The sequence below is a fragment of the Spea bombifrons genome, chromosome 1, assembly GCF_027358695.1.
Source record: "Spea bombifrons isolate aSpeBom1 chromosome 1, aSpeBom1.2.pri, whole genome shotgun sequence".
Classification (NCBI taxonomy): Eukaryota; Metazoa; Chordata; class Amphibia; order Anura; family Pelobatidae; genus Spea; species Spea bombifrons.
The window spans coordinates 37,053,032-37,065,359 of record NC_071087.1 but is presented as its reverse complement, the minus strand read 5'-3'; the positions used below and the strand labels follow the sequence as shown (position 1 = coordinate 37,065,359).

At 40.7% G+C, this 12,328-nt stretch overlaps 1 protein-coding gene across 1 annotated transcript; it reads left to right on the top strand.

Annotated features, from left to right (window-relative positions):
- The first annotated feature begins 1,516 nt into the window (after nucleotides 1–1,516).
- Nucleotides 1,517–10,586, top strand: ABCE1 (ATP binding cassette subfamily E member 1). Its single transcript, XM_053460807.1, has 16 exons — nucleotides 1,517–1,695; nucleotides 2,408–2,493; nucleotides 4,765–4,862; nucleotides 5,002–5,119; nucleotides 5,503–5,640; nucleotides 5,779–5,848; nucleotides 6,133–6,229; nucleotides 6,634–6,723; nucleotides 7,075–7,196; nucleotides 7,419–7,640; nucleotides 7,888–7,947; nucleotides 8,281–8,339; nucleotides 8,833–9,086; nucleotides 9,172–9,294; nucleotides 9,442–9,553; nucleotides 10,165–10,586. Exons 1-16 carry the CDS (start codon nucleotides 1,593–1,595, stop codon nucleotides 10,210–10,212), a joined length of 1,800 nt encoding a protein of 599 aa, XP_053316782.1. The 5' UTR covers nucleotides 1,517–1,592; the 3' UTR covers nucleotides 10,213–10,586.
- The last annotated feature ends 1,742 nt before the right edge of the window (nucleotides 10,587–12,328 follow it).

Genomic DNA, 12,328 nt, shown 5'->3' with positions numbered 1-12,328 from the left:
AGGAGTGGTAGATGCTAACACATTGAGGGAATATTAAGCATACATGGGGATATGTAGGTGGATCCATAAAGATCAGAACAAGATGGAAGGATAGGATTTTGGTGGGTTAGAGGTTTTAGGGTTGTTCTGTGACTTTACTGTATTCTGGGGATATAACCGCTGCTGTTGTGTGATGGGTTAATGCTTGGACCAAATTTAGTGTTTATATCTGGAGCATTGCGTCTGAAGCTCCCCTGTATTCCACGTAGAGTTTTCACTAGGATTTGATGTACTCCTGTCAGTGTCACGCCGTATGGCCGTGCGTTCCCACACCATCCCTCTGTAGCTCTCGATTATAACCATTGGCCAATACGTGTGAAAATGAACATTTTTCTGAGCTTTAGGGGTCTGTATTCCCCGGAATTATGGCCGATGGGAAGGCTGAGTGTCGGATCAATGGGTCAGTGCCTTCAATTCACGTTAAGCGCTTTTCTGAGCTGCTAGCCTGAAAATGTGCAAAATCTACTGAAATACATCATTTAATAGATATTTCTATGTGTTTCCCACTGTAGCGTCACGTAATGCTTCTAAATGCAGTCTGCCGTTTATTTTATGGCATTATTATTATTATTATTATTATTCAGTGGGGGTTTGACATGTTATGCACTTATGGTATGGGTTGTCTTTTAGTGTAATTTTATGTCGTAGAAGTCATCCAGTGTAGCAGATCTTTAACGTTAGTCTTTCATAGAACGTTATTCCGTTTACACATTAAGAAACTAACGTTTGCTGTCTCTCGGTGCAAACTTGGGTGTAATCTGATTGCCTCTCCCGTGGAAATGGTTGGGGTATATAAAGACCAATGTGAATTTTAGACTTCTGGTTAAATGTTTTTGTCCATTGTTCACCTGCATTTTTTAACATACTGTAAAAAAGTTTTTTGTTTTTTTAAAAACCTTTTAGATGTTTGCTAAATATCTGCTGAACGCTGCGCAGTTTCCGATCACGCCCAGGTTTTTTTAGGCTTACAGCAGATAACGTTCAGATGGCTTTTCTTCCCACCAGCCTGGGAGAAACACAACTAGTTCGTAAAGATAAGTTCCTTAGTCTTCCGTATAGATGTAAAACTGCTTAACATTAGCAAAGATGGCCAAATCATTCACAAATTATCTCTATTAGACTGGCGCATTGGGGCTAATGTCCTCTTTAATGGATGTTATCAAGATAGAAAGTACCTTATTCGATAGAACGTGAATGAAAGTTGCCCACCCACAATGGGTTTTAGGGTGATCCACCACATATTACACAGGGATGGTTTAGATCATAGCTTTATTGGCTTTTCAGTGAGGATTGATCAATAGTTACATGGTAAGGTTGACAAAATGTCCCTCTAGTTTATCCCAACAAGCCATTACCAAACAGATCAGGGCGCATTTCCCATTTGTATCTTCTGTACATGGCGATGGAGAGGGTGGCGAATGTCATAAGCTGTCTGTACTCGTCTGGTCGAAACTTTAGTGTAGTTTGATGACTTGCTTTTCCCTGTAATGTCTCGTTCTTCAGGCGTGGATTTTAATTGGTGTCAATAAACGACTGCATCAGCATCGAGCAACATGGCAGACAAGCTCACAAGAATCGCTATTGTAAATCATGACAAATGCAAGCCAAAGAAATGCCGCCAAGAATGCAAGAAGAGTTGTCCTGTTGTACGAATGGGTAAGCAACTACAAGAAGTGTATTCCGTGACTTCTTCCGTACACTGTATGACCAAAAATATGTGGAAACCTCTCAATGTAATATGCTAGATCTGCCTCTATCCGCTGATAAGTGCTGTTATTGTCAAGTGGAAGCATCTAGGAGTAACTGTAGTGTTTGGTCTAGGCCCCTTGGTTCCAGTGAAGGTAATGTTAATGCTACAGCATACATCTTAGTCAATTGTATGCTTCGGGCTTTGTGGCACCAATTTGGAGAAGGCCTTTTCCTGCTCTTGCCTGACTCTGCCCCAGTTGGAGGAACTTGACTGGCCCACATAGAGCCCTGACCTCAACCACATCAAACACCTTTGGGAAGAATTGCAATGGAGATTGTGAGCCAGACCTTTTCGTCCAACATCAGTGCCTGACCTCACAAATACAGTTTTGGCTGAATGGCCACAAATTCCCACAGAAAACTTCAGTCTTGTGGAAAGCCTTCATAGAAAAATGGAAGCCCACTCCATATTAATGCCCAAGGCGGTCAGGTGTCCACATACTTCGTCATATAGTGTATGATCTGTTAAAATTTGTAAACCAAATGTTCAATTTCAATATACAAAAGCCGTGAATGAATGCACTTTATTTTTAGTTCTTGCATAGCGATTATTTCTCACATTTATGAAATAAATACCTGCATACCTGGAAATGCTAAACTTTTAAAATTTGACATGCAGGAAAATTGTGCATAGAGGTGACTCCGCAAAGTAAGATTGTATGGATTTCTGAAACCCTGTGTATTGGTTGCGGTATCTGCATCAAGGTAAGAAACCCGCATTCTGTTGGCTGCTTCGTTTTTTTGTTTTTCTTTTAAGTATCACTTATTGTTTTATTCAAATATAACCTCTAATCTGCAACTTCGGTGAACTTGCCGACCATAGGTTTCATACCCAGAATTCATTGCCCAAACTTGCCGGTATGCAAAATGGGCCTTCACTGTTTATTCCAAGCGTTGCGATTTTGATCCCGTTCTAGCACACCCTTCAGGCTTTTCATCTCTTATGTTCTGTATTTTGAGCAACCAATCCGTTAAAGAGTATTTGTCACACAACTTTAGAGCTGAAACAACGAATCGATAAAATCCATAATAATCGATAACGGAAATCATCGATAACGATTTCCGTTATCGATTAATCGAGTGATCAATTCGTTGTTGGAGCACTCGGCTCCTTTTACTTACCTCCGCGAGCGTTCCCCGCTTCTGCTACACGCTCTGCAGTCTCCGCCTTCTAGCTACGTGACGGATGTGACGCGTTCCGGAGGTAAGTATTCTTCATGTCTATGTGCACGGATCGCACAGAGCCACTCGCACAGAGCGAATCGCTCTGTGCGAATGGAGCCACTCGCACAGAGCGGTTCGCTCTGTGCGAGTGGCTCCACTCGCACAGAGCGGTTCGCTCTGTGCGAGTGGCTCCACTCGCACAGAGCGGTTCGCTCTGTGCGAGTGGCTCCATTCGCACAGAGCGGTTCGCTCTGTGCGAGTGGCTCCATTCGCACAGAGCGGTTCGCTCTGTGCGAGTGGCTCCATTCGCACAGAGCGGTTCGCTCTGTGCGAGTGGCTCCATTCGCACAGAGCGGTTCGCTCTGTGCGAGTGGCTCCATTCGCACAGAGCGGTTCGCTCTGTGCGAGTGGCTCCATTCGCACAGAGCGGTTCGCTCTGTGCGAGTGGCTCCATTCGCACAGAGCGAACCGCTCTGTGCGAGTGGCTCCATTCGCACAGAGCGAACCGCTCTGTGCGAGTGGCTCCATTCGCACAGAGCGAACCGCTCTGTGCGAGTGGCTCCATTCGCACAGAGCGAACCGCTCTGTGCGAGTGGCTCCATTCGCACAGAGCGAACCGCTCTGTGCGAGTGGCTCCATTCGCACAGAGCGGTTCGTGAGTGTGGGTGCAGGGCAGAGTGGGGGTGGGGGTGCAGGGCAGAGTGGGGGGTGCAGGGCAGGAGACTGGGTGCAGGGCAGAGTGGGGGTGGGGATGCAGGGTGTGAGTGTGGGTGCAGAGCAGAGTGGGAGACTGGGTGCAGGGCAGAGTGGGGGTGGGGATGCAGGGCAGGGTGTGAGTGTGGGTGCAGGGCAGAGTGGGTGCAGGGCAGAGTGTGAGTGTGGGGGCAGGGCAGAATGTGGGGGCAGGGCTGGGTGCAGGGCAGAGTTAGAGACTGGGTGCAGGGGCACAGTGCAAAGTGCTGGGTGCAAAGTGCCAGTGCTGGGTGCAAAGTGCCAGGGCTGGGTGCAAAGTGCTGGGTGCAAAGTGCCAGGGCTGGGTGCAAAGTGCTGAATGCTGGGTGCAAAGTGCTGGATGCAAAGTGCCAGGGCTGGGGCAAAGTGCTGGGTGCAAAGTGCTGGGTGCAAAGTGCCAGGGCTGGGTGCAAAGTGCTGGGTGCAAAGTGCTGGGTGCAAAGTGCAAAGTGCTGGGGCAAAGTTTCTTGAACAGTAATAGTCCACCTCTTTTCAGAATGTTTGGGGTTATTTTGTTTCATAAATATTGTGTTTGGGTTCTTGTACTTTGAAAATATTGTTTTTTATTACATCATAACAAAATAAGAATGTTAATGTAAATTTTAAGTTGTTTTTTAACATCCAGTTCATTAAATTCTTTTAAATAAACGAAAAATTTGCATATTGTTTTTTTTTATCCGATTAATCGATTAATCGAAAAAATAATCGGCCGATTAATCGATTATTAAAATAATCGTTAGTTGCAGCCCTACACAACTTCATCTGAACAAGGACAGAAACACCCAACAGGGAAGTCTTCACAATATAATGAACCTTTTTGTTTTTAGCTGCTCTTGGTCCATTTTTCTGTTCATAAAAAAATAGTTGTTAAAAATTCTCACTAGTGGTAAAGCCGATTTTAATGTCCTGTTGCATGTAAAAGACGCTTATGGTAAGATTCAGTCTCTAGAAGGGCAAACATAATGTTTAGAACGAGATACGTCCGTTCCAACCCACAGTATAGCGTAGAAATTTTGGCTGTCAAGTTTTCTTGGTTCTGTCGTTCTATATGCCTGATAATGTTAATATATTTCTTTGTAGAAATGTCCATTTGGGGCCTTGTCCATTGTGAATTTACCAAGTAATCTGGAGAAAGAAACCACTCACAGATATTGTGCCAATGCCTTTAAGCTTCACCGGTAAGCAATCTGTAGTATTTTTTTTCATTCTGACTTTATTTCACACGACTAGATACGTTGTAAATTGTGAGAGTGAACTTGCGCCTCAGTATCGGCATAAGTATCTTCGAACGTGATCAATGGGATGTTTCTGTTGCAGCTTGCCTACTCCACGACCTGGTGAGGTGCTGGGGCTGGTTGGTACCAATGGTATCGGGAAGTCAACGGCATTGAAGATTTTGGCCGGGAAGCAGAAACCTAACCTTGGGAAGTATGATGTAAGCATATTCATCATTTTAGCACGTAATTAAATTATAATCCAATGTCGAAACATCTTGGCGTGACGTCATACAAAGTTATTCTGCTCTTCATTTGGTTTCATTCTGGGCAAGCAAGTTTTAAAATGTATAGTAGCCAATTAGGGCAGGAATCTGTTGGATATCAGGGTGTCATCTGGAGTTTGGCAATAGTAGGTCATAGCTTATCTTCTCCTTTGAAAATGGACCCAGTGAGTCAAAACTGTAGGAACCCCTCTAAATAGCACGTCTTTTTGGACAAAGCCTTGGGTTTGAACAATTAATTGGAACCGCTAGACAGCATACACCTTGCAAGGGAGAACAATTTGTTTTGATGGCTCAGCATCTGTTCTTCATCTTTAAAGGATCCTCCTGATTGGCAAGAAATATTGACGTATTTCAGAGGGTCTGAGTTGCAGAACTACTTCACCAAGATTTTGGAAGATGATTTAAAGGCAATCATTAAACCCCAGTATGTGGACCAAATCCCAAAAGCTGCTAAGGTGAGCAATATTTTGTACGTTGCTAAAATCATGACGCATCAAGGTACACTAGACGTAAATGAATTTGGCATTATATGTTCATAGCTGATTACACTGTAGCAGTGAAACTTTATTTTTTTTTTTATTTCCAATCCATAGGGCCCTGTGGGAACCATTTTGGATAGAAAGGATGAAACAAAGACTCAGACAATTGTATGTCAACAGCTCGGTAAGCAATGTTTTGTTCTCCCTACATTAGCTTTGTAGTAAAATATTTTGAAAATGGTTAGGAAAAAAGTGTTACCCACATAATATCATTTTTTGCAAAGTTGTATAGATAATTGGTTTCACTACCTACCCCTGCCCCTTCATTTGCTTTTTTTTTTCTAAACTTCATTTTGTGCCATTTAAGAATTGCGGAGCCTAAGCATTTTACATTATATAAACTGTATATGTATAATCCCTTTTTACTTTACATTCTTAATTATTCATATAAAATGGTTGCTCTTTCAGATCTGTCCCACCTGAGAGACCGAAACGTGGAGGACCTTTCTGGAGGAGAGCTCCAGAGATTTGCCTGTGCGGTTGTATGTATCCAGAAAGCTGATATGTAAGAAAATATTTTCTTTCTTATTCCCATGTATATAATGGGTGGTCTGTTTGCGCTTTTCACTTTAGATTGTCTTCCGTCGCTTGGACTTTTTAACAGTATACAAATAACTGCTTCCTCTATATAAATGATTCCAAGGTATATAGATGAGGTCTTCTAAGTGGGTGATCGTACATGTAGGTCTCCATTATGATTGCTTTATACCTGTTCAAGCCGTCTCATGGATTTGTAATTTAAAATTAAGGTTAAAATTCAATGGGCTGATAAGTTTCATTAAAACAATAGTAACAGTTTTGGGTTTTTTCCCCCCCAAAACATCCTTTGGATGGTGTGTGATGTGTTCTTTTGTGCTATGAAATGGGGCTATGAATATTAACTTTTTTTTTTTTTTTTTACCCCAACAGCTTTATGTTCGATGAACCATCTAGTTACTTAGATGTGAAGCAACGTCTGAAGGCTGCCATCACCATTAGATCTTTGATTAACCCAGATCGGTGAGAAACATTACTTATTGTATTGTCTACTCACGTTACATACTTCTTGGTTTTGGGAGAAATCTTCATTTTTAGAAGTGCTGGGGGCAGTTTAACTGTTACGCATCTTTCAGAAAAAGATTTGGGTTCACGGTCTAGTTTTTAATACATTGACAAAACATAAAAAGGTATATGACATCAGATATTTGGTTCTGCAGTAGAAGACCTCTTGACTCGTGATACTGCAGGTTTGCTTTGCGTTTGGGGTACATTGTCTAGCAACTTTCTTTACTGTAAATCTTTTTGTCTCTGGCTGAATTACAGCAATGAAGTAAGATGTATATAACAGTTTATACTATCTTTGTCTTTCAGTTACATCATTGTCGTTGAACACGACTTGAGTGTGCTGGATTATCTTTCGGACTTCATTTGCTGCTTGTATGGAGTGCCAAGTGCTTATGGAGTTGTAACCATGCCTTTCAGCGTCAGAGAAGGTATTTGTTTTTCTAGGCTAAGCAGAGTTTGAGGTAAAAAAACAAAAAAAAAACATTTTACAGAATTTAAACATTTTTACAATGTTTGTTCAGTCATGAGCCCCCTCTTCATTTTTGGTGTACTTGTGCATTTCCCCTTATGATATGAGTAGTTTTAAGAAAATGGCTGTTTTGGTGCCATCTTTTATAATTACATAATTACAACTTATTTTTGTACAACAGGCATAAACATTTTCTTGGATGGTTACGTCCCAACGGAAAATTTAAGATTCAGAGACACGTCTCTGGTATTTAAGGTGGCCGAAACAGCAAATGAAGAGGAAGTAAAAAAGATGTGCATGTATAAATACCCCTCCATGAAGAAGCAGCTGGGTGACTTCAAGCTTGGCATTGTGGCTGGCGAGTTCACAGACTCTGAAATCATGGTCATGTTGGGTGAAAACGGTGAGTTTTTTCTGTTCTTAACCTTTCAATAGGCTCTATTATTAGTGACCTAAAGCGAAACGGCTAATATATGTTTAATAGTCCGCTCAATCAGAATTTTTTTTCTAATGTAATGCCGTTGCCTTAAACATTGTAACTTTTTAACATTTTAGTTGTCCTGTTGTATGGTGGATATAGCCCTTCTGCAGAGCCACTCCACGTTGAGATCATATATCTTGATTGTGAGTTTTTATGATTGCTTTAACAGGAACCGGGAAAACAACCTTCATCCGAATGCTTGCTGGAAGGCTGAAACCAGATGAAGGAGGTAAAGTTAAAAATCTCCCAGTGATTAAATATGGTCACAAATCCAAACTGCTTGACACCTTTTCTATATATAGTTTGCGTCCAGCTTGCAGGGCACAGTTCTTAGACGGTGAGGCACGTTGTGACTGTAATAGTTCTGGTTGTCCATCTACAGGGACAGCAAGTGACCAGAAGAAAGGCTGCAAAAGCTATTCAAAATTTTAGAAGAGTCAGCACCTTTTTAGTTATTTTACAAATACATTTAAATATCAATTATGGGGGCGTCATCTGAACAATTAGGAACGGAAAGTATTTTCTGCCTGTTAGCATGTTTAATCATGTCGTGCTGTTTCAGGTGATGTGCCGGTACTTAATGTGAGTTATAAGCCACAGAAGATCAGCCCCAAATCCACTGTAAGTATTTCAGTCCTACTCTTGGGTAGGGGTATAAAATGTGCCGCTAATTCAAAGCTAAGCATGGTCTTGAGTTTTGTTTTTTTGTATAAAGAAATCTGATCTTCAAAGCAGTTTATTTTCATAGTCCAAATTGGTTATTGCACAAAATCCTCCTCTACAGATTCATTGTATTTATATAGCGCCAGCAGAATCCATAGCGATGTTACAGTAGTCGGTAAAATAATTTAAAATCACACAGTATAAAAAAAACTAGTACACAAGGAGGCCCCTGCTCTCACAAGCTTTAAATCTAGTCTGTGATTAAGGAGGAAGTGAAGCAGTAGGTTTGGTGCAGATGCATGGATGTAGACAGTACTGATAACATGCAAAGTATAAATGCAATCGTGATCACACAATCCAGATGCTCCAGGAATATTCATTGATTACTTATTTGAATATGCACAATGTGCTGTTTTTTGAATTCACGTTTTCATTTGTTTTGTTTGAGTAGGGCTCTGTACGCCAGCTACTGCATGAAAAGATCCGAGATGCTTACACGCATCCTCAGTTTGTTACTGATGTGATGAAGCCGATGCAGATAGAAAACATCATCGATCAAGAGGTGCAAACATTGTCTGGTGGTGAGCTGCAGCGTGTGGCTATGGCTCTGTGTCTAGGTAAACCTGCAGATGTCTACCTAATTGATGAGCCTTCAGCTTACCTGGATTCTGAACAACGTCTCATGGCTGCTAGAGTCATAAAACGGTAAAAGGCCTACAATATACATACCATATGGTTCTTGCATGTCTGTGGTGTGGGGAAAATGATTTATTTATTTTTACTTCTGTAGATTCATTCTCCATGCCAAGAAGACGGCCTTCATTGTGGAACACGATTTCATTATGGCTACTTACCTTGCTGACCGTGTCATTGTATTTGATGGTATCCCTTCCAAAGACACCTTAGCAAACAGGTACTGCCCTGATGGCTATATACATAACATTTACATCTGCGTGTTATATTTCAGCAGTAGCTTAAAGAATATGGATTTTTAACTGTATATATTTTTAAACATCAACTTAATGTACATGTTTGTGTCCTTTTTCCTCCCCATCTATAGTCCCCAATCCCTTCTGGCTGGTATGAACAAATTTTTGTCTCAGCTGGAAATCACATTCAGACGAGATCCTAACAACTACAGACCAAGAATAAACAAACTTAATTCCATCAAGGTAAGAACAATCACATTATCGTTTACTAAAACTGCAGTGTTCTGCAGCTTTGAATAAGTTGAAATCCCGCACGCATGACGCATAAGGTTGGTTTCAGTTTAGAAATATACTCTTACCTTTTGCGAGGTTCATGCTAGTAACTAAAATGGTAACATCGTATCTAGCGTGGGCTGTGCCTGCTTGTTTGACACCATGACATTATTGTATTCAGCACGGTGCTTACAGTTGCAATATGCACGGGTGCTAACAATCCAAAAAATATATGCAGCAAATAAAGTTGATGCACTCAGCGGGTCTTTTAGAAAATTTAGAAAGGCTCATTGAGAGCCGAAACGTTGGACCTTCACCAAGTTAATACATTTTCTAAAAGAAGACCTGGTGAGTGCATCAACTTTATTTGCTGTAATTATATATATATATATATATATATATATATATATATATATATATATATATATATATATATATATATATATAACCAGAATTATTGAAATGTGTTTAGAAATAGCGTATTACTCATATGTGAAAAGAGCCAGTTAAATATGTAAGAAACACTATAAATCAACCACTAGCCCTTTTGAGCCATTGATATATATTTTTTCCCCAATTAGGATGTGGATCAGAAGAAGAGTGGAAATTACTTTTTCTTGGATGATTAACACCGTTACAAACTCTCCACCAAATTGAAATAGAAAGCCTCTCGTCTGAAACCTTTCAAGGTTTTAACAGAAGAACCCAAATGGGTCAGATATGCTGCCGTGTGCCGTTGTAGAATTGCACAGTGCACATCCCAAATACATCCTTCTGCCTGGGACGTCTTTCCATCCTCTGTCCTTACCCCACTGGGAATAATATTGGTATGTGGGTCAATAACGAATATAATTTATTCATTTCTCCAGTATGCTGACAAGTTTTCCCAATTTTAGACCTTTGAACTGTATTTCTTGAAATTTTGCCATAAAGATACAATCTTATTTTAAAGAGGGCCCTGAACCTCAAGAGGTTTTGAAAAATAAATATCCATCTAAAAGTGGCTGTTTTGTGTTTTTATTTGTATTGAACACCAGCATCTTTATTCAAATGATGAGGAACCCTCTTTCCAAACTACTTTGCAAGATCTACATTCATATGTGATCTTTCAGTGCAGTGCGCGCGTATCGCTTTGCTCATAACACAGTACACTCAAGATATTTAATACCTAATGCAAATATAATTTTCTTTTTTTTTACTCATCAATGAGGACAACGTTGTAACACCTAGAAAACATTGATCTTTAGTGCATGTGCTGCATCTCCTATGAGTAGGATTAGTGGGTATACTTGACAATTATTCAAACTTGTGAGTACCCCTTGAAAAAAAACTCCAAAAATGAGCGATCAATATTTGCTCGATTATAAGACACCCCCCAAAATCTAATATTATTTTCATAAAAAAAAAGAAAAACCCTATAGGAAGTTTTACTAGTAAATATGAATTCATGTAAACTATTTTTTCATATTTAATAAAAGCTATGATTGAGACATTTTTATTTCCTTTCATTTGCCAACCTGCCCCTCCCAGGCTTGCCCCTCTGCCCCCAGAAATGCCTTATACCCCCCCTATAGGCCACTCTGCCCCCAGAAATGCCTTCTAACCCTCCACATGCCGTTCTGCCTCCAGAAATGCCTTATACCCTCCTATATGCCAGTGTGCCCCATGATATGCCTCTCTGCCCCACTCTGGTATATAGGGGATTAAAAGGCATATCATGGGGCAGAGGGGCATTATATAGGGGGTTAAGGGGCATTATATAGGGGGTTAAAAGGCATTTCTGGAGGGATATATATATGTTGGTAACTGCAATCACACTCCTACCAAGCCCAGGAAGCCAGTACATGCTGGAACCTGGGGACAATAGGAGTGCGATTACAGCCTCCTTATGCCATGCTACCCCCCCGCCCTTACACCTCCAAGCTATCACACTCACACATTCAGAAACATTTAAATACTCATTCCCTTAATCACGCATACTTGCTCATAAACCCTCCCCTATCCCTTACCTGAACTGCAGATGTCTTACTCGCAGATTTCTGCAGGGCCCTGGCTGCTTCCCTCTGCAACTTCTCTGGCCCCACCCCTAGAGGAAGGAGGGGGACAGAGTCATGTGACAACTTCTGGGTTCCTGTTCTCCTGTCTAGTACAAGAGTCGCTGCTCGCGACCAAAGCAGCCTGGCCCCAGCAGGCATTTTTTTCCAGCTATTTGAGGTCCGATTAGATGACCTTGATTATAAGTCGAGGGGTATTTTTCAGAGTGTTTGCATTTAAAAAAAAAAAATAATAATTCTTCTTCAGAAGAGAAACTAAACACCATAAATCAATCAAATTAAACTATCTCGCTTCTTATACGATATTGTGTCACTATAAGAAAGATGTTGCTGCATAAGAGTAACTTGATCAAAAAAACAATTGTTATGGTAAAAAAATAAAGCCAGATTTCATTTTTATTAAATTATTTTGTTCCATTCTTTCAAATATCCAGCTTTCCTACAGTGCGGTTTGGTAATCAGATGGAGCAAATAAACCGGAACCGTATAGATTCGAGACATGGGTGAAAAATGATCAACTCTGTTTATCCTTTTCTAGTTTAACTATAGAAGGCGTATGCTTTTTATAGTAGGTTATTAGATGTTGAATTCCGATGTGCTTACTTGGGCGCAAACTCATTAATTTGTTAGCCCTGAAGATGTTTTTTAATAAATGCAATTTATAAGAGATTAAATAACAGCTTTTCACTGG

Bases quoted from the DNA above. Each gene is read 5' to 3' on its own strand.
- ABCE1 (XM_053460807.1), top strand. From the start codon at position 1,593: ATGGCAGACAAGCTCACAAGAATCGCTATTGTAAATCATGACAAATGC. The intron at 5,120-5,502 runs GTAAGCATATTC...TCATCTTTAAAG, and splicing joins CTAACCTTGGGAAGTATGAT to GATCCTCCTGATTGGCAAGA. The intron at 8,340-8,832 runs GTAAGTATTTCA...TTGTTTGAGTAG, and splicing joins AGATCAGCCCCAAATCCACT to GGCTCTGTACGCCAGCTACT.